Source organism: Acomys minous, assembly GCF_964271855.1.
Source record: "Acomys minous genome assembly, chromosome: 1".
Lineage (NCBI taxonomy): Eukaryota > Metazoa > Chordata > Mammalia > Rodentia > Muridae > Acomys > Acomys minous.
The window spans coordinates 164729261-164751878 of record NC_140483.1 but is presented as its reverse complement, the minus strand read 5'-3'; the positions used below and the strand labels follow the sequence as shown (position 1 = coordinate 164751878).

At 38.7% G+C, this 22618-nt stretch overlaps 1 protein-coding gene across 2 annotated transcripts in view; it reads left to right on the top strand.

The window, feature by feature from the left end:
- Window positions 1-22618, top strand: part of RASEF (RAS and EF-hand domain containing) — a 57656-nt gene that overhangs the window by 4106 nt on the left and 30932 nt on the right. For both annotated transcript variants that reach the window (XM_084779533.1, XM_084779534.1), the window contains exons 2-3: window positions 13966-14112; window positions 14987-15077. In XM_084779533.1, coding sequence (XP_084635659.1) covers window positions 13966-14112; window positions 14987-15077 — 238 coding nt within the window. The remainder of the gene's footprint in view (window positions 1-13965; window positions 14113-14986; window positions 15078-22618) is intronic.

Genomic DNA, 22618 nt, shown 5'->3' with positions numbered 1-22618 from the left:
GTGTCTCATTTAGTGCTGAGTACTCAACATTAATTTTTCTCAGTACGTTGACCAAGCATGAATCTACACTAACAACCAGTCACTGCACAGAAGCTTTTTAAATCAAAGTTGAGGACGGCATTAACCTATGGATATGGAGATACATTTGAGAGGAAGTTTGACAATATGTCCATGTTGCAAATTGCATTTGTAACTGTGGTGGTTTGATTGAGTTGTCCCCTGTAATCTTGGCATCTGAATACATGGTCCTCAGTTGGTGGAGCTGAGGAATTGTGGCCTTGTTAAAGAAAATTTGTCACTGGAGACAAACATTGAGAGTTCAAAGACTTGCATTTTGTGTTTACTCTCAAGGCTTACTGCTAAGGATTCAAGATGTAAGCTTTTAGCTGGTTGTTCCAGCTGCCTTGCCTACCTCCTCAACTCTGATGTTATACACTCAAACACTCTGAAGCCACATGCATGAATAAACTCTTCCATCTATAAAATATCTTGGTTGTAGTGTCCTATTCCAGCAATAGAAAAGTAACAGGAATGAGTCAGAACTTTATATGGGGAAGGAGGAGGGCAATACTGAGGAAAAGAGGGAGGAAGATAGTTATTAGTTACTTTTCTATTACAGTGATAAAGCACCTTGAGTAAGACAAATATAGAAGGAAGTTTGACCTGGACCAGCAGGTTATTTTTCAGTATTAAGTTCCCAAGGGGGAGAGCTGGGAAAGAGAAAATAAAGAAGGTAGGGAAGTTGTGACCAGGCCTTGCACAAGTTGATGACTTGTACAAGGCAAGTTTATTAAGAAATATACTCTTATATGCAGTTTTTAGGGGGAAAATGGGACTGGATCACAGGAAGTTAATCAAGCAATGCTGCACAAAAGGAACAGGGGATTTGGGTACATCACCAAACTCAGAACACAGTGGCTCTGGAACTGATAACCTCATTCTTATCAGCAGGAAAATTCAGGTTCTAAGGAACCAATACCTTAACTTTTTTGAGTCCCTGGCACCAGCCATGTCCCCAACCTTGCCATGTCTGCCTCTGAGCAAGGACACAAAACTAAAATTTTCTTTATCTTTTCATCAGCCTTTATGACAAAGCCTTGGATCAGCCTGGCTCCCAACAGAAAGGTTTATTTGGTTCCAGAGGGATAAGAGTCTATCATGGCTGCAAAGCATGGCAGCAAATAGCAGACATGGTAGCTAGAGAAAAAGCCGAGGTCTCAACATTGTGGACCAAGCAGAGAAAGGACAACTGGGAATGGTGGGTGGACTTGAAATAACAAAGTTGTTCCCCAGTGACATACTTTCTCCACCAAGACCACACCTCTTAAACCTACTCAAATAGTGCCACCACTGGGGACCAAGTGTTCCAATAGCTGGTTTGATTTGGAACTTATTATTCAAATCACTACACAGAACAACAGAAGTAAAATCACCCCTAGTGGCTATATCTGCTTTAGACATGTACAAAGATAATTGTGTGAACACTTGGTCCCTAGTTTCACCAGTAAGCATCTCTAATGAGCAAGTTGGTATTGTAGACCACAAAGACTAAAGCTGGGAAATGATTGCTGACTTTTTGCCCCCAGCTGCCACAATAGTGACTTCCTACAGAATGAAGCACGTATAACACTGAGGAAGTTTCCAGGTCAGTTCTAGAATGATTTTTCTGTATCTTGCAACCAATATGTGTGGTGTCTTCAGCGATAAGATAACCTGGTTATGGTGAGCAACCAGTAGCAACAGCCACAGCCTAGATAATTTGAGGGACCCCTGTGGTATCACATGTCTGTAGCATTGTAAGTCTCTATGGAGGATTGAGCATTTTGCTATTGTAATGAACTATAAGCTCAACTTTGGACAGTTTGGAGTGCCTTTGTTCTTGAATTGTTTGTATTATTTCCTTCAACTGTTTCTATTCTCAATCTTCATTTAGTCATTTGTTCATATGCTCCTTCATATTCTTGAACTCATTTTGTCATTTCTCTTTATTATCATTATTGTAATTATTATTGTTGTTGTAGTTATTATTATTATTAGTTTGTTGTTGTTGTTGTTATTATTATTATTATTATTATTATTATTATTATTATTATCAGCTTTTTTTTGAGACAGGGTTTCTCTGTGTAGCCTTGGCTGTCCTGGACTACCTCTATAGACCAGGGTGGCCTTGAAATCACAGAGATCCACCTGCCTCTGCCTCCCCAAGTGCCATGATTACAGTTGTGGGTTACCATGCCTGGCTCCTTCTTTATTGAAAAATTTTTATGTAATATATTTTGATTGCTTTTCCCTTTCCTAACTCCTCTCAGATTTTTCCTACCTCTTTACCTATCTATCCAACTTTCTCTTTAAAAACAATCAAAAAAGAACTAAGAACATCTATAAGAAAACCAAGAAACAGAAATCCACAAAATGAAGATCAAAATGAACAGAAGACTCAAACGAGGGAAAAGTCCACAAAAATACTACTAAGTTCATTTTGTCTTGGCCAACTACTCTTGAGCATGGAGCCTTTTCCTGAAGTGTGGTTAATATACCCAATAATTCTCCATTGGGAAAAAACTAATTTTCTCTTTGCCAGTAGGTATCAGTTGTAGATAGCTACTCAGGGGTTGGGTCCTGTGCCCACTTACCCCTTTCAGTGCTGGGACCTTGTTTAGCTTGAACCTTTGTAGGTCTTGTGCTTGCTGCCACAGTCTCTGAGTTCGTATGTACACCAGTCCTGCTGTGTCCAGGAGACACTGTTCACTTAACTCTTACTTCTGGCTCTATCTTTCTGCATCCTCTTCTATATAGCTCCCCAGACCTTGAAGGATTTGATGAAAACATCCTATTTATAACGGGGTGCTCCAAAGTCTCTAACACTGTACATTGTCTAGTTGTGGGTCTTTGTGTTAATTCTTATCTACTATAAGAAAAAGTTTCTCTGGTGTGTGTTGAGTGAGGCCGATTTATGGGTATAGCAATATGTCATTAGGTGTCATCTTATTGCTGTGTTCTTTAACAGCATAATTATAGTGGTAGCCTTTCCAGTAGACCTCAGTTAACCTATGTAGTCTCAGGTTCTTGGCTACCTTAGCAGTGTCAGAAATGTGTTTCATCTTATGGAGTGGACCTTAAGTCTAATAAAAAAGTAGTTGCACTACTATTGCACCAGTATGTTTTGTAGGCATGTCATTATTGTTGGTCACAGGACTTGTAGCTGAGTGATACAGATAATTACCTTTCTCTTCTAGTAACATGCAATATATTCTAGTACCATGGATGTGAGTTAGTAGGGATGATACCTCTAAATATGCACCAGTTTGATTTTATGTCTTTGGACATATTTATAGTTACTGTCTAGTAATCATTATATGCATTATCTAGAAATTTTTTTCTCATAGAATACTACAATGAGGTTGCTAATTTCTCAAGGATACATGTTGTCTTGCTTATTCATGTTGTTTGACTTTTTGTGATAGGTCTTAGGCATCTAGAATTTGGTCACTGTTAGTTTTTTTCTGGTCTGGATATCTAGTCTCACATTTGTTGAGTGCTTATTTGGATTTTTGTTTGGTGTTACTTCAACTTGTCAGTTTGTGGTCCAACAATATGGCCCTTGCTGTTCAGTCTTGGGGCCACTATATATTGGTGTGGTAATTGTCAGAAGTGGTCTCAGGTTGGCTATGTGAAAAATCTCAGCCTAGGAGTAAATCTATAGGCATGAGAGAATCTCTCTAATTATCTTCAGAAGATTGTATGAGGCTCTTTAGATTTGTGGGTAATTCTGAGGCTCATGGTCAGGCTCCGTGAAATGCATCTTTATAACCTGTTTCTGCCTCAGGCCATGTCTGTACACTTCTGTAATCAGAACTCAACACAAAAGATCAGTGACAATCTAAGTGAAAAACTACACAATAAGGAAGTCATGTTAGCTGCTTAACATTCAAGTTTCAGAATTTTAAAAACCTGTAGTCACTTAAGGAAAAAGTTAAAATAAAAGATTTTGCTGTTTATTTTCTTTCTTTAATCTGAAGCGAGATTGAAGGAAGGAAGTGTTGGGCTGTAGCTGGTTAGTTGTGGTTTCAAGAACAGAGTTAGAACTCAAGCATCTGAGAGTCCAGTGAAGGGAACCATCAGCCTCTGTCCAGTAGAAAATCATGGCTCAAGAGGTGTCGTGCAGTGTGGCTTTCATCCATAGACTGCTACATACAGCTATATGTGGCCAGCTTGGATACAGGCTCACGAGGCTTGACGTAAGTTTACAGAGCATTTGATTCTGAATGAAAAATTGAGGGTTAATGTAAAAGCACCACTTTTCTCCTGCAAGGTACAGTGAGGTGATTTTAGGTTAAAGTTGCAAACCTGTTATCCAGGCTGGCATAGTAGCAAAAATTAAAAGAGGAGGTTAGAAAGTGAGTAAGCTGATTAACAATTCAACAGAAACTGAGGTTTTGTGTCCAGTTCCAGTAGTTAATGTAACCATGCCCTGAGGAGCTGGTGGATTTGTTTCCACGTAGTGAAGCCCCAAAGAGCATGCAGTGACTCACACTTCTTTACTATTAGAGTTCTTTAGGAAGAAGCAGAACCTGTGTATGAGTAAATACACACTTGTATATATTACCTGTTCTGGCTTAGTGTAGCATATGGCTGTTTTCAAAGAATTTGCTTGTTATGGAGGCTGATTCAATTCGCTCGAGGCTGGGTGGAAGGCTGGATACTCAGAAAGAGACTGGGAAGAGTGAAGGTCAGCAATGCAATTCTGTTTTATCTGGTGTGCAGAACTTTGTGTTAAGGCCTTAGCTAGTTGATTGAGACCCACAAACTGCTTGATAATGTGGTACAGAAATAATATTTACTTGCTATCACTGCGGCAAGGTACTGAAAATAATGATGGAAAACACATTTTCAATTATTATGATTTTATTGGAATCCTATTTTCTAATCTGACAAATTGCTTTTGTTATTATAAGTAGTTTTATAAAATGGTTTCATTCGAAATGTTTCCTAAAAGAATGTCATTTCTGAAGTGCATAAAGGTATCTAGGGTAATGTAGGTGTGTGTAGTCTGAGCTGCGCGGGACTGGGGCATCTCAATCATGTGGACTCTGGCCATCCTTATCCATGCTTGTGTCTCAATTTTTTCAAAGGAGCGTCTTCTTCACTGTGATCAGTGAGCTGTTTTCATAGCACTGCTTGCAGTGTTGATGGTTGCCTGATTATTGTTACTATGAATGTTAAAAAAAAACTTGCAGACATTAGCAGTTGCAGTTGATTGTTCTCTGTAGATGAGACTGGTTTTCACTAAGAGGGTAACATACATGCATGAGGACCCACTGTTGCCATTGTAGCAGTCTTTTTTTTTTTCTTCATAGGTTTTTTTGTTTTTGTTTTTTGATGAATACTTAGATTTATTTTAACATCTATAGGACAAGATTGGTTAAGGAAAGTGACTCCACTTATTATTCTTATGGTTTTTTTTTCCACACTAAGATGCTTCAAAATTGTTGACATTTTAGGCTTATACTATTCTGTTAAGGAATATAACTGCATATAAAGCAAATCAGTACATGCCAGCATTCCCTTCACGATTTAGTAATCATTTCATACACCTCTTGGTTATAACAGCAAAGCGTTTGAGCAGTTAGGCATTTATCAATGTTTTGTATAAAAGGAAGTTTGATGCTTGTTTTTTTATTACCAGATTCATCTTTTTGTTTGTTTTTGTTAGTTTTTTTGGTGTCAAAAAGGTTTACTACAGAAAATAAGTGCATTACGATTTAATTAAACCATGAATTGTAAATTTAAACAGCACTTCAACAGATTGAGTCACTGTAGGCAGAGCACTGACTTCTGCCAATCATTCAGAGTCAGGACAGCCTTTTCCTGCCCTCTGTATTTGCTGCCTATAATGCCCCAGCCCTTCTGGACACCTGCTGATCCCCAAAGGAGCTGTCTATCTCCCTTTTTTTCCCCCAGAAACTAATTATTTTATAATGAGGAGCAGGAAACAGAATATTTACATTGCAGACCCCAATAAAGATTTGACCTTACAGTACATGTAAGTTTCAGTTCCACTGTTCCACCCAGTGTCCCACTGTAGGTGCAGGAGTTGAAACAAGAGTGGTTAAGTGTTGTCTCTTGCACAAAGAGCTTGGTAGCTGCAGTTGCAGTTAAGTCTGACTGAGCTCTAATCCCCATGCTATGCACTGTTAATTTATGACGTCAGAAGACACCGGTGCTGCCTCTAAACCTTCAGGACACTGCCTTCTGTTTGTACCACTTTACTGTTTTCATTGGCAGACTCCTAGATACCAAATGTCAAGTGGTTTTGAATAGGATACCGTTTGCATTCTGAATTCTTCCTATTGTTTGAGTGAATCTAGTTAATTTTCTCATCTTTCAGGAACTTTCCTTATTAAAACTTTTGATAGAATAAGAGGTCCAGATAAGTACTTACATATATAAGATGTGTTGCTGAAGTTTTAACTACCAGAGCTGTATTTGGACAAGGGGCCCTCGATGAGGCCTTGGCTTAATAATTGGATGAGAATTTCCTTTGTCATTTAGCTGCAGAACAGAGCCAGGGAAGTCCTGCTCCTTGGGGTAGCTCATCTTGTTGGGCTAAGTAGTTAATGTCTCTAACATGGTCAACTGCACAGACTGAGGACTGACTCCAAAATAGTCAATTACACACACACACACACACACACACACACACACACACACACACAGAGTCATCCTGCTTTCTGCCTGTTGGTACCTTCATATGCTCCAAGTACTAACTGTGCCCATTCGCACTCGCTTGTTCTATACTGATTTACCTGCACAGAACTTTTCAACTCTGTATGAGCTTATATAGGATAGAACTTACCCTGATTTATTTCCAGAATGTCACGACACCCCTTGAATTGCAATCTTCTAGTTTAATGCTTAAACTAGTTTAATGCAGGACTTGTACCAAGCAGTATTTCTGGTAATTGAGTTACTCTGATCCCCTGTTTGGAGCCATGGTGTCTGCATTTAACTGTTCTATAGAATCGTCCTGCAACCAGGTATGCAGACATTTGTAGAGCACAGAACATACAGACACAAACATATGTGGTCTAAGAGAAATGTTTGTTTTATAAAAACATGAGTAACTTTTGAAACAGTTTACAGGCTCTATTTAATTTTTGGGTCTTTTTTTTCTTCAAGGATCTCTTGCTTCTTTCCCAACCTCAATATTTGAACTTAAAATGCTGATATCCCAGTACCCTTTTAAAATTTCAAATTGTAATTTTTTTCATCAGAAATAAATAATTAATACTATCTTTCATACAATTCATATTTTGATTTATTGAACTTAAAAAAGAAGCACAGGCTCAGGTTTTAAGTATCTAAGACTCATCCATAGTTCAGTGTGCTTTTGCCCCAGGCTCTCATTTGATACCCCAGGCATGTTTTGGGCTGCTTTCCTAGTTAATAGCACTATTAGCACAGAAGTAGAGTTTATTTGTTTATTTTTGATTTTGACTAACACATATCACCTGGATCTTAATCTTTACCCAATATTTGTCAAGGCCCTCTCTAAATAAGTCTTCACGGTATTTTTGAGTCCTATTGCAATTCTGTGTAATTGCTTCAGATAAGCCCCTGTAATCATGAATGTAGCATGCTTCTACTGTCAGCAGTTACCTGACACCTTTCTTGGCACCCTTGTGCCCCATACTAAGACCTCTATGTAGCAGTTATATATTCTTTGCTATTTAAAATTTTAACATCAAGAGTGAGTGTGCTTGGGGAAGCATATTACTGATACTGTCTTGGAACAAAAGACTGTCATGACATCAAGTCATAACACCAGAACACTTGAAGATGTGCTGCTTGTGTAGCAATCAATATTCAACTCTTATCTAGAGAGATCAGGTATTTTTTTCCTTGCTGTGATGTGAAGACACAGTTCCTGCCTATTCCCCCCCCCCCCCCACACACACACTCTGCTTTCTTTTTGAGATCACATCATATCCAGTTTAGCACCCAACTCATTACATCCCAGCATGGCCTTGGCTTTTCAATCCTCCTATGTTCATGTCCTGCGTGCTGGTATTATTGATGTGTGAAACCACACCCAGTTTATGTGGTGCTGAGGATTAAACCCATCTATTGCTTTGTGCACATTAGACAAGCACCTTGTGTACAAATCAGGGCAGAAGAGAATCTAGGCCATTCTGATGTAATAGCGGATTGTGTAGCATGCACATTTTTTTTAAATCAACGGTAGATTTTAGTTTAGTTTTGTTTTTGTTTTTGAGACAGGGCTTTTCTGTGTAGCCTTGACTGTCCTGGACTCAATTTATAGACCAGGATGGCCTTAAACTCACAGAGATCTGCCTGCCTCTGCCTCCCTGAATGCTGGGATCAAAGGCGTAAATTTTTAAAAATAATTAATCTATGTATATTCCTCATGGTAAATTATCCCTAAAACTTTGCAGAAAAGGATGAATCAAAAAAAAAAAAAAAAGATCTAGGACTGAACTAGAAATGATCATAATGAGTGAGTTAACCCAGAAGCAGAAAGAGTCAAATGGTATATACTCACTTATATCTGGACACTAGCCCAAGGGGCATGTTCCATGAAAGTCTTCACTTACCAGGAAAGTGGAACAGACAGGAAGACTTCCTATGGGGACTCTAGGTGAGAGAAGCAAGGGAGAATGGGGAAATAGAAGGACCCTGAGAGTTCTAGAAACCTGCAAGTAGAACATTGTGATGGGCAGATCTGGGCCCAGGGGTCCTGCTCAAACTATGGCACCAGCCAAGGGCAATATGTACACTAAACTTCGAACACCTACCCAGATCTAGCCAATGGACAGTACATTCTCCACAGTTGGGTGGAGAGTGGGCTGACACTCACTCGAACTCTGGTGGCCCATATTTGACCATGTCCCCTAGATGGGGAGGCCTGGCGGCACTCAGAGGAAGGGTACCAGGCTACCAGGAAGAGACTTGATATCCTATAAGCATATACAGGGAGAAGAGGGCCCCTTCATTCACACTCATGATGGAGGGGAGTAAAGGGAAAATGGGAGGGATGGAGGAATGGGAGGATACAAGGGATGGGATAATAATTGAGATGTAATATGAATAAATTAATAAAATATATTTAAAAATGATCCAAAGGAATTCATGTCATTATACTTTTTCCCACTTAAGATACTTACAGAAAGTGAAGGGCCTCTTGGGACTTCTGCAAATGAATATTTCCATGTTGAACAGTTAGCTGGTAAATAATGCATACAACTATTACTCTGATGGATTCCAACCATATAGTACGTCTTTAGATTTGGCATCCTGCTAGTCTAAGCGATACAGGACATGACTGGTACTGCTCTGCACTGAAATCATTGTTGTTCTAATAATGTGAATTATTCTTGTAGACAGTATTTGTCCTGGGATCTAATGGTAATGAAATCATTTATTGCTCTAATAATGTGAATCATTCTTGTAGTCAGTATTTCTCCTGGGATCTAATGATAAGAAGGATGACAGGTTTGAGTATTTTATATCATCATATAATGAGACTTACTATTATGCTTAATTTGAACTTTTAAAAAATCACAATTAGTTTCTGAGTAAATTGAACAATTTATTTAGAAAAAAAAGTTCCAAGAAATTTAAAGCAACATGGACAATTTTTTTTTTTGGCTATGCCTGATTAATCAGCATAGTTAGTATGCAACTCATGTCATATAGTTATTCAAAGTTCTGTGGATTAATTTTGATCCCATTTCTTCTGGCAAAGTGCAGGCATTTAGCATAGTTGAGAAGGGGTAGGATATTAGTGGATAATTGTAAAGTCTCAAGCACAGAACAGAATTTCAATTCTGCCATTTTTTTTCTTTGTGTCCTTGGATCTTGTGTGCTGTCCATGCATTTATAGTACCGAGAACCACAGTTAGTTTAAACAGAAAAAAATTCTCATAATTGTAGATTCTCAAAATTTGGCACCAGGTTATCAGTAGGGCTAGTTTGTGTGGTGACTTGTTGCTGGGTCTGCCATCTTCCCTTATGGATCTTCTCATGGATCTCTTTCTGTAAGCATCTGTGTCCATATCTCCTCTTTTTATAAGATCACTAGTAAGACTGGTTTAGAACTCACCATAATGATCTCATTTTGACTTGATTCCTTCATTAAAGACTCTTAAATATAATTAGCTAGAACAGTGGTTCTCAACTTGTGGGTCATGGCCCCCTTAGGGGTTGACCATCAGGAAACACAGATATTTACATTACAATTCATAATGTGTCAAAATTACAATTTTAAAGTAGCAACAAAAACAATTTTATGGTTGGAGGGCTCCACACAACATAAAGAACTCTATTAAAGACTCACAGTATTGCAAATGTTGAGAACCACTGAGCTGGAGTCTGAGGTCTTGGTGGTAGGTTCAACACATGCACTTGGGACATTGGGGACATGATTTCTCTTATAACAGACCATTAGATCTGTCTGATTTGAAAAAATAAGTTAAAAGAAATACTTTCTGTGGTTGTTACGAACAATCCAATAGATGATATACTCAGGTTGTTTAGCAAATCATCTGAGTATGCATAAAGAGTACCATTTCTTCCCTACGAGAGCCAAAGCTTCTCTTGATTGATGGCTTGCGTCCTGTGACGTCATCCATCAGAGACCATGCAATTTGGCTTCCCTTCTGACACCAGTGGAGAGCCAGGCTTTGCTGCTCTTATCATGATCTATGGCTGTGCCCACAAACAGTAGCAGAGTGCTTTTTTTTTTTGAACAAAGAGCATTATTTCTTCCTTCTTGCCTTCCTACCTTGCTGCTTTCCTGCCTATTGTAGATAATGGAGGCTTTGTAGAAGGGAAGCTGAGATGAATTACCCTGTAGATAAGATTTATTAGAAGAGTTACAACATCACAGCCTGTAATCCAGAGACAAGCTTTCAGGTGCAGATAAGAGCTTCATTATGAAAGACTGTTCTCAGGTGCAGTATTGATGGGGTCCTGTAGGGACAGGGCCTTCAGTTCTCTTCACATCTGAAGGACAAGGAGAATTTCATCACAATTGGATCCTGAAGGAAAAGATAGATCTTCAGGTCCAAAGAACAAAAGAGTATTTCTTGCTAGAACAGGGTTTCAAGGGTGAATAGGGTAGGGGGTTAAGTTCTATCCCACGTAGCGGAGACTACCTGTGAAAGTCACAAGACACTGATAAAGTAATCAGTTCAACTTGTCTGCCACTGCCAGAGGGAGGAAGTGAGCACTGTGAGAACCCAGAAGATCACTGAGCACCTTCTTCTCAGCCTTGCCCAGGGAGAGTGTGTAATCTGACCCGCCCTTCCTGCCTTTCCTCTTGACCTTTGTCCCACCTCAGCATTTAGTCCTTTTCCTTCCTTTTCTTCCTTTTAACCCAACAACAACGACAATACATTTACTATAGTTTAGAATAGCCTTGATTGAACTCATGATCCTTCTGAATTAGCTTTCCAAGTTTTTCTTCTGTCCTCTGTGGGCTTCAGACATGCATGGGATGGACAGAAAAACACCAAAATAAAACACTCATTCACATAAAATAATAAGTAAATCCATCTAAAACAAGCACGAAAACATACTGCCCTCAGCCGATTCTAGGCAAAGTGGATTGAGAAGATGATGTGAATTTTGTGTTCAGGTTATTTGAGTGATCTGTTCTCATCACATTGTTGTGCAGAGTGCTGAGGATGGCTGTGAAAGGCTTGTGAGCTTCTCGGTTTCTTGTCTTGCCCAGCAGCTTTTCCAGTGTAAGACGTGCACCTCAAGAGTAACCTCTCCAGATCAGTGTCAGGGGACAGTAGATCCTGTGCATTGTTGAGGGCGTGACTCTAAAACCATAGTGGCAGATCACCAAATATAGGAAATAGCCAAGTGCTGCTGCTGGTTATTCAGTAATGCAGTGTGGGTGTGCAAGGTGTGTGTATGTGTGTGTGTGTGTGTGTGTGTGTGTGTGTGTGTGTGTGTATAGCATTTTTAAGCCTGATGAAAATTGATAACAGCTCTTTTATGCTGGTGTTGTGGTAAGTTATTGCAGACCTAAGTAATTACCTAATTTTGAAATCCTCATTCTGTCTTTTAGCCAGTATAAATGTTATTTGCTTTAAAAAAAAAAATCCCTGCTACTATCATGTGCTGTCACACTCACAGTTCATGTCAACGCTCTTAGAGTAAGAAGGAAGGATAGATTGCGTTGTCTCTGATGGAGCATGTCAAAATATATCAGTATACAGCTCATGCACTGAGAAAATAGATGGCTGTGAAGTGGTGCTTATAGAAAGTGGAGTGGTTATTAAATCCTCACAGAGTATGTGTCTTACTTAGGGTTATGATTGCCGTGATAAAACAGCACAACCAAAGGCAAATTGTAGAGGAAAGGATTTTTTCACTTATAATTCCTCATCCAAAGCAGTAAGGAGAGGAACTCAAGCTGGGCTGGAACCAGAAGGCAGGAGCTGATGCAGAGGCCATGGAGGGGATCCTGCTTACTCCCCATGGCTTGCTCAACCTAGGACCACCTGTCCAGGGGTGACCCCACCCACAATAGGTTGGGCCCTCCCACATCAATAATTAAGAAAATGTTTTCCACATCCACCTATAGCCCAATCTTACTGAGACATTTTTTTTCAGCTGAGGTTCCCCCTCCTCTTCAGTGACTATAGCTTGTGTCAAATAGACATAAAATTAGCCAGCACAGTGGGTGTTTCTATAAAGACATAAAAAACATGTTACTCTAAAAACACACCCAGTTCCACTTAGGCCATTAGCTGCTGATGTCAGTGGCTGGAATGCCACTAGCCAATCCAACAATCTCTTATTTTCTATTAGATAATGAAATAGATGATATACTAGACTATAGGTTGCTTCAGAATGGAGGCTAATTGTCAAAACAAAACAAAACAACAACAAAATCAAACGAAACAATAATCCAAAACAAGAAACAAACAAACAACAACAACCAAAGAGACAAATGTAAGGCATTATCAGAGGGCTGGAACTTGGACCCTCATCCCTGACTCTGGGGAAAAAAGTCTGAAAGTTGAGTTTCACTCCTGGCTAGAAGAGTGTGCTTGGGGCATGTCTGAGTTGTCAAACACATCAAAGTGTAGGCTGAATAAATGGTATAAACAAGGGCGTGAAAACTCTGTGACCCCCTAATGCCACCCCTGCATACCCTTCCCATTTTGCTATTCTTTGTAATAAGCTACTAAAAGTAAGTAAAATATTTTTGTGAGTTCCATGAGCCATTTTAGGAAACTATCAAGCCTGTAGATGGGTCAAGGGAACTTCTAGTTTGTACTTGATGGCTTAGAACAAGCCCTCACTTGGACTGGCAACTGATGTCTGAAGTTGGGGAGCAGCGTGGATCAGAGCCCTTAGCCTGGGAGCTCCTCCCAACTTTCAGTAGTTATTGAATAAAAATTTTGAACACCTAACTGGTATCTAAAAAATAAAAATGGATTGATGTGAGAAACTCTAAACATTTAGTATTTAAAGTACTAGGGGGAAAAGTGTGTGTGTGTGCGTGGAGGTATATCCACAAATGTGAAATTGCCTGAAGTACTTTTTACTGGCCACAAAGTAATAGGTATATCCGTTCTGAAAAGGTCAGTGACTACATATTTTGTTAAGGATTGGAGAAATACAGAATTTGAAAATTAGTTTACCTTTCTCTGAAGTTCTTTACAATTCAATTATTAATAAATAAAATGAAGAGCCTTCATTCTAAGCCCCTTCGACTGCACTGAAGTCACTGGCTGTCTGGGTAGCCATCTTCCAGTATGGGAAACTACCCAGCAGGCTCTCTGCCTCATTTGTTTTCTTCATTCCAGGTCATTCGATGGATTATTCAGTCCTCCTCGTTTATATTTTAGTTATCATTTCCACCTGATATGTTTCCTGTTTTACTTTTTAGCTGATAACACTTAATTTTAATATTTTGGGCAGAAAAGAACAAGTTAGTATCTTGTACCAGAACATCACCCTTGTGGAGCCAAGACTAATCCAGCCCTACGAACATGTGATAAGGAACTTTCTCCGTGAGATCAAACTCCAGAGCACAGAAATGGAAAACTTGGCCATTGCAGTGAAGAGGTATCAATCTATTTCCTTCCTAGAAACTCATAGGGTCTGTTATCTTGTTCTGTGACCTGGGTGGTAAAGGGACTGAGTGGTGCAGTCTTGTCATGATACAAGTGGACTTCCTGAACTTCAGGAATTCAGAACCATCTAGAATATTTCATACAGGGTAAGTTTTGTCAGGTAATAATTGCAAGGTCAAATAGCAATCCGTTGGTAGGGCATTGTTCTCCTACCATATCAACTCTCAGAACTGATGCTTCCATCCTGAAAAATTCAGAATGTTTCTTCTATCCCGACACAGAAAAAACAGGAAACTTCTAGGGTGGTAGGCAGACTCTTCAGCCAAGCCAGGTAAAGAGAGGAGTCTCAGTCAGAATGAAGGTGAATGAAAGCCTGTTGGGGTCATAAGTCGTAGTACACAATGTTTTGGGTGGAGTAAGAGACGTTGTTTAACAGGCAATTTTATCTCTGGAATTGTAGAAGACTGATTAAAAAATGTTGCTAAGATTGCTCCTTCCATCTTTAACTTTAGCCTACATGAGTGCAAAGTTTATATAATAGAATGTTAAAATTATATCTGTCTATTGCCATAAAGTTCTTTCTTTTGTCTAGATTTGCCACTTAACTTGTGGCAACAATATTTTCATATTTGCTGACTGCCTCCCAGAAATTTGCTGTCTTTAGTTACTATTTGTTTCATCTATTTAAGTTGTTCAATGCCATTTTACACCTAAATAAGCACATCAATAACCTTAATTTATTATATGGAAGGATTAGGATATATCATGGAGAGCACCTACATAATGTGAAGCCTGACACTGATGAATTTTGAATCTCTCTTTACATTTTTTTTATCCTTGTGTACAATGCATTTTTTGAATTTCAGAGCCCAGGACAAGGCAGCCATTCAGCTGAGCGAGTTGGAAGAGGAAATGGACCAGCGGATTCATGCAGTGGAAAATGAGACCCGGAAAGATGTGAGTTTTCGGGTTGGCCTTTCACTCATTTGGCAGAGTTTTAGGGGGCACCTTTTCTTGTGGAGCCATGGGCACTTCTCTTGGTACCAAGGCTTGGGGACGTCAGTCCTCCTTGCTAAGTACCCTATGTAAAAATATCAATGCTCTGGATTTTGAGCAGGGAAAGGATTTTTATAACTAGAAGTGTTTTGTGCTCATGAGTTAGAGAGATACAGATATTCTAATCATGTAGGTAAGTGGAGGACATGCCTCTCCAGTACTGATAAACATAACATAAGCCTCATGTGAGTTGGAGAAGAGGGAAGGCAGTGGCCTCTTTGAACAGAGTGTCATGGAGTGGAGGGCTGGCAGTTGTGGAATCAGCTTTCGTTAGAAGATGGCTGAACATCTACCTGTATATTGGGCTCACTACACAACTTTAAATCTCAATTGCAGTTAATTTAAAATCCTGCCTCCTAACTGTGTTTATTGCCATAGGAAATCTTAAGTTGAAAAGTTATGTGCTACTTTAGTGATTTCCTGAGAAAGGTGTGTTTTTCAGTATAAAATGCATTTGGGGAGTTGATATTTGCTTAAAGCAGAAAATACATACATTTTTTCAGTAAGTAATGTTAGGATTTAAACTATTATTTTGATGCTGAGATGCAATAACAATGCAGACCCAAGTACTGGCATCTAGCAGATCTCAGTCTACATCCTGATTTGGCCTCATGAAGGCCAGGTGGAGATGGCAAAGTAATCTCTCCTGTGAGTCTTTGCTGCCATCTACCAGCCTCGAGGTGGATTAATCACAGTGGTATATTTGAAGTACTGAGAACTGTTGCCTGTAATTAGGTACAAGCAGGCCTAATACTATTTTTTTTCTGTGCCTTTTTGTCTCCTTTCAGATAACTTACTTTGTTTATCTTTACCTTATACATAGATCCTTTTGAGTATCTTTGTTAGCTTATCTTTTTTTTTTTAGATTTTCAAAAAAATATTTTATTAATTTATTCATATTACATCTCAATTGTTACTCATCCCTTGTATCCTCCCATTCCTCCCTCCCTCCCATGTTCCCCTTACTCCCCTCCCCTATGACTGTGACTGAGGGGGACCCCCTCCCCCTGTATATGCTCATAGGGTATCAAGTCTCTTCTTGGTAACTTGCTATCCTTCCTCTGATTGCCGCCAGGCCTCCCCATCCAGGGGACGTGGTCAAATATGGGGCACCAGAGTTCGTGTGAAAGTCAGTCCCCACTCTCCACTCAACTGTGGAGAATGTCCTGTCCATTGGCTAGATCTGGGTAGGGGTTTGACGTTTACTGCCTGTATTGTCCTTGGCTGGTGCCTTAGTTTGAGCCTAGCCTATCTTTTTTTTTTTAATATTTATTAATTCTTTGAGAATTTAATTCAATGTAAATTGATCATCTTCTCCATTCCTTGACTCCTCTCTGATCTATTCTCTTTCCCTACCAACCACCTGCATGTTATGTCCCTGTTTTCTGTTAATCCCATGCAGTCCAGTTTGATCTCTCTGGGTTTCATAGCTGAATTATGCATTGTCATCAGCAATAAAGTCTTGCCATCAAATTCATACTTTACTAATGATAATATCTTCTTATTTTCCTTTCTTTACTCTAGAAGTTAAAATAAGAAACATGTCACTCACAGCTCCTTTTTTGTATTCTACTGTGGTCAGTGAGTTTCTGTGCATATATGTCCTGAAATGTTAACATGCCAGTGAAGGACTTTACAGCTGGCTGAATATTTCGGCACTGGGAGGAATTGTATCTACCAGCCCTTCCCGGTACCACCCTCACACCTTTAATCATGGTTTTACTGGATTCACACATGCTGGATCACTGGAGACTTTCCCTAACTTCCTGCAGTCACCATGCCAGCCTTCAGCTTCCTGGGCTCTTTATTCTGTATACCTACCTTCCCAATGACATCACTTCATTGCTTGTGAGTCTGATTTTATTCCAGATGTTTTCTTTACCTTGGTGTTTTGTTGAAACAAAGGAGTTTATCTTTGTATCTCTGCCTGCCCTGGAACTCACTCCAAGTGGCCTTGAACCCAAGAGATCTGCTTGCCTTTACCTCCTGAGTGTTGGGGTTAAAGGTGTTCACTACCACTGCCCAGCTACCTTGGTGATTTTTTTCAGACTCTCTTCTACTTTCCTAAATTCTGAAAATTTTTATCTCTATCTTGCCCTAATTTCCCCACCTAGTTCTCTAGCCAAGGGAATCTTCTTTCACTCGTGACTGTTTTTTGTACATGGAATGAACATTGTATTGTTTCAGTTATTTTTTTCACTGTAATAATTTTAGTGACTTACAATTTGTATTCAGTAAACTATACTTATGTAATTTGTAAGAATATTGTAAGTGTGGACATATATATATATATACATATATACATATAATCACACACACACACACACACACACACACACACACACACACACACACATATATATATATGTGCCATCATTATAACTAAGACACTGAGCTGTTTTCTCATGTTCCTTTGGTTTATTGTCAATTTTGTGATTTTTCTCTTTGCCACACAATCACTTTTCAATTCCTTTTGTCACTATAGATTTGTGTTTTAAAACTGTATATGAATGTGTGCTATTTATTATTTAGCTTGTTTTACACAACATAATTATTGTGAGACATAGCCGTGTATCAGTACTCATTTATATTATAGTAAAGTAGAAACCTTGCATTGTGTAATATGAAGCATTCTCCATTTCTTCCTTCTCAGAAGTGTGTGGTAGTCTGCTATGTGCAGATACTAAATATGATTGGTTCTCAATTGTTCTATCTTGTTAATATTGAAAATGTTTTGCAATTCTATTTCTGATTGTTACTAGTAAATCTGTGAAAATACATGCAAAATATTAGACTATAAGATATATTTGCTTATATGTAATAACTTCTGATGGATCCCAGCATGTTTTCTAGGTTGATATTAGCATAATCTATGCATGAAGACAATTTTACTCCTTTTCTTGATGATCTTTTCATGTCCTACTGGCTATTATATATTCCATCTATAATGTTCATCTATAATGAAATCAGTTTGCTGAACACTGATTATATTAGTGTCTGCAGATGCATAATCATAAGCCATTGGAAAGATCATTATGTAGTTTTTGTAGTGTTGGGCATGACCTGCCAAGAAACAAAAGTAAAAATATTTGTCAGACCAGAATTGACCTAAGTTTTTATGGAGCCCTACTTGGGAGCATAGGAGGTAAGCAACACACTATCTCGTTAGGTGGTATTTTATAGCACCATTTATCTCTGCTGGGACTAATCATCAGTGTGAGGCCCAGGGGTCATTAGGAGTTAGACATTATCTTTTTTCATAGAAGACATAACAGTTATTGGGGCATATGTCTAGCAATTAGGGCCTGGTTATCAGCAAGTGGGGGATTATTATTTTTATATTTTGTCCTTTTTAGGGTCAATGATGCTATTTTTATTAATAAAAAATGAAAAGATAGTAGAAAAGCAATTATTAGTGTTTATCATTGAATAATGGATGCTCTTTTCCTAAAGTATTTCAGCGTTTTCTGAGATTTTCTGCATTGAACATCATTAATTGTATTTTTTTAAAGTTTAAAGTATAATCACATTATTTACCCCTTTCCTTTTTCTCTGTCAAGCTCCTACAATGTCCTAACCCTCATTTTATCTCAAATTCAGGGCCTCTTTTTCTTTCATTGTTAACATATATACGGGTCTTCTTAGTGTTGCTTGTATTATATGGTTTCTGGGCTGAGCACTTATTAGATAAACAGCTAAAGGGCTCATCCATGGGAACAACCAATTCTCACATCTCACCATTCTTCAGTAGTTTTTTGTTCAGAGGTGGGGCCCCTTGAAACTTCCATCTTCCACCTTAACATACTTATTGCTTTTGTCCTTGTTCTGATATTGTTTAGGCCACCATGGTGTTGATATGTCATGGGTGTAGCTTCCATGAGATTTATTAGTCTACTGGATTTTACAATATTTCTTCTCCCTCTTTCATGATATTCACTGTGCCTTACATATATGAGTTGTGTTTTTCTACCTGGATCTATTGTGACTGGGCACCCCACATTCACATGTACCCTGTATTTTGACCAGTTGTGCCTTTCCATACTGTTTTTCAGCTGCAAGGAGATAGAGGCAGGCAGTAGCCACACTCTTTGTTGGGTGTTAGGATGAACATTTAGAATGCAGCTAGGAACGATGATGGTTTAGTAAAGCTGTCGTAGTAGGTTTGCCCCTAAGGTCCAGGACCTCGCTAGCTTTGGGTAGTTGGATAAGTCTCCAATATAAAACATGATTTTACTCCTGTTGAGTAACTCTTGAGTATAATTAGACTGCTGATGGTTACCATCAACATGTGTGTGCCAATGTTGTACTATTAGGGATATCACATTATGTTGGTCATTGATGTGATGTAAAGGCAAACAGTTGAGTAGGACTTTTGGTTGCTTCCCTTCTTTGGCAGCACTTTCTGATACTATGAAAGTTATTCTCCAGGGAAGAGATTTTGGGTTAGGGTCCTGTGTACCAAGTGCATATGGTATCTTCCTTCAGCAAAAGATACTTAGAGAAAATTCTGGAAGGCAACCAAGTGTAACACAATAGCCTTTATTGTTTTTAGAGTCTTTTGGACTCTCTTAGTTTGAAAGAGAATTTTTAATTCCTACTGTTGGGGATTTTGCTAACCTAAGGCTCTTGAGAACATCGCCAGGCCAAGTGACATAATGAAGTTTTAAATTTTATATGTTTCTGTTTACCTATACAATTATGTATTATATGTTCTTTTTGGTAAACAAAGAATAATGATTCTTTATGTTTTTTCAAAAAATCTTAGTGTTCTTTCTTTCTTTTCTCCAATTAAAAAGCCTACCATTTCTTCTGTTTTTTTTTTTACTTCAATTTTTATTTTTTATGCCACTGAAGATAGCTATTTCCCTCTCTAGTGCCAACTCCTCCCCTCATGGTACATTTTTACTTCCCTAGTTTCTGTGGTCACTCCAGGTTATATGCTCACATCTGAAGATTTGGATCTAGAAACCATAGATGAGAGAGCATATGCACATTTGTACATGAGGGTTCCCTTTTCCTTATATCCTCTCCAGCATTTGTTTGTTGGTTGTTTTGTTTATTTTAGCCACTTGACTGGCATCTGATAAAATCTCAAAGTTATTTTGAATTGAATTTTCCTAATTTCTAAGGATTTCAAACAGTTTTGAATAATTTCTTAGTTAATTTCTTAGTTAAAAATCTGAATGGTTTAGGCACATAGCCCAGTCTTTGAATGTGTCTTGTTTTGACTTTTGACTTTTGAGTTTTTACCAATGTCCTGGATATAATAAGCAGAAAAAACTCTTCATTTTTCTCCTTAGCTGACTTTTGGTAGTACAGTAGATGAGGGAAGCTTTATTCAAGCCTCCACCTGACTGCTTTGGGATCTGGATGTTGGTTCAGTAGACCTTTACTCTTACATTGCTATTCAATTAACTTTTGATTAATGAAGCTAATTCCATTGCAAAGAGGTTTTTTTGTTGTTTTTGTTTGTTTGTTTGTCTCGATGTGTATTTTAGAAGGTATACTTATATTTATTTTATATATATAAGTGTCTTGCTTGCATGTATATCTGTGCACTGTGTGCAGGTGTAGTGCCAATTGAATTCAGAAGAGAACATCAGATTCCCTGGGACTGGAGATATAGATTATTGGGAGCTGCTTTGTGGATAATGGGAACCAAAATCAGGTTCTCTGCAAGAGGACCCGGTGCTCTTAAACTGCTGCACCATCTCTCCAGCATGGATTCCAGGATTTTTTATATCTATGTTGACTCTATAGATATAGAATCCCAAATTAATTCTAAAAACCAAGTAGCTATAGGATTAGAAAAGCCTGTATTCTAATGGTCAACATTAAACAAGAATGTACACTGGGTTGACTGTTTGTTAGCCTTAACAAGGATTTATCAAGTATGTTAGTGATGACCTTAAAGGAATGTCAACAGCTGGATGGCTTGGGAAAATAGACTCATAGTTAATAAAACACTAGCAGAGAAAGGATATGTTTGTGTCATACTTTGTGGAAGATGTTACTCTTTGATCAGTAAGAATACATCTTCTGACAAGACAATCACCAATGCCATTCAAGGATTTTAACTAGCCTTGGCAATGAATTAACAATAGCAACAAAAATTATTAAAAGAATCTGAGGGCTGGAGAGATGGCTCAGAGGTTAAGAGCACTGTCTGTTCTTCCAAACATCCTGAGTTCAATTCCTGGCCACCACATGTTGGCTCACAACTATCTACAATGAGGTCTAATGCCTTCTTCTGGCAGGTTAGGGGGTTATGGTTAAAATAATAAATAATAAATAATAAATAAATAATCTGAAAAAGGACCAATATAAGAATAAAAGAGAAAAATCAGGGAACTGTAAGATATGAATTGTTATGGTCCACTTTAAGTATGAGGTGCACTTAGTGTTCAACAGAGTTAAAGATAAGCAGGAAGATGTATCCTCACCCCTAGCTGTTCCTCTCAAAACTCTTAAGAACACTCTCCACAAGAGTGGAGAGTGGGATATTACTTTCTCACATACTCTGGTGCCTCACCTATGACCATGTCCCATGGAGGGGGAGACCTGGTGGCACTCAGAGGAAGGATAGCAGGTTACCAAGAAGAGACTTGATACCCTATGAGCATATACAGGGGCAGGTAATCCCCCTCAGGAACAGTCATAGGGGAGGGGAATAAGAGGAAAATGGGAGGGAGGGAAGAATGGGAGGATACAAGGGATGGGATAACCATTGAGAAGTAACAAGAATAAATTAATAAAGGAGAAAAAATTGTAAAAAAAAAAGGGTTGGAATGTTACACATAGTGTAAGTTAGTTGCTTCTTAAGTGACTGAATCCAAGATCAGAAAAAAAGGGTGATCTCAAGATCTCAAGCTTTAAATTATTTGGTAGAAAGGCTTTGTGCCTTAAACCAATTAAGATGGTCAGTTTCATAAGGGGGCAAGTCATGGCCAATGGAGAAGAGGACAGGAATTTCTCATAATCTGGAGACTTAAAAAACCTGCTTTGTTTTCACTAGTTTCTTGTTTTTATCTTATTTCCCACAAATTGTGAACTAGCCTGACCTGGCCTAACCTGCTGGCCCAGGACAATAAATTTATCTTGTAGCTTCAAGCAGGAGGGGCTTCAAGATCACAACACAGCTAATCAACTTTGTCTTGTAAGCGTACTGTGGGTGGGGAAGTGAGAAAGTGGCTTGGTTTGCTTTTCCCTGCTGCTGCAGGTGCCTGCCTGTCAGTTGTCATAAGGGATCGACTGCAAGGGGACTCAAACTGCTTTTGGGGACAGAGAAAGGCAGCTTATGGATCTGTGACATAAAAGTCCTGTTTCAAAAGAGAGAGATCAGGTCATTATTGCCTTTTATGGATCCCTTATATGTTACTCAATTCTCTGGCTTCTCTGTTTTCTTAACTGAAGCCAGAAGCCTGGAAGGTTTCCAGTCTTCC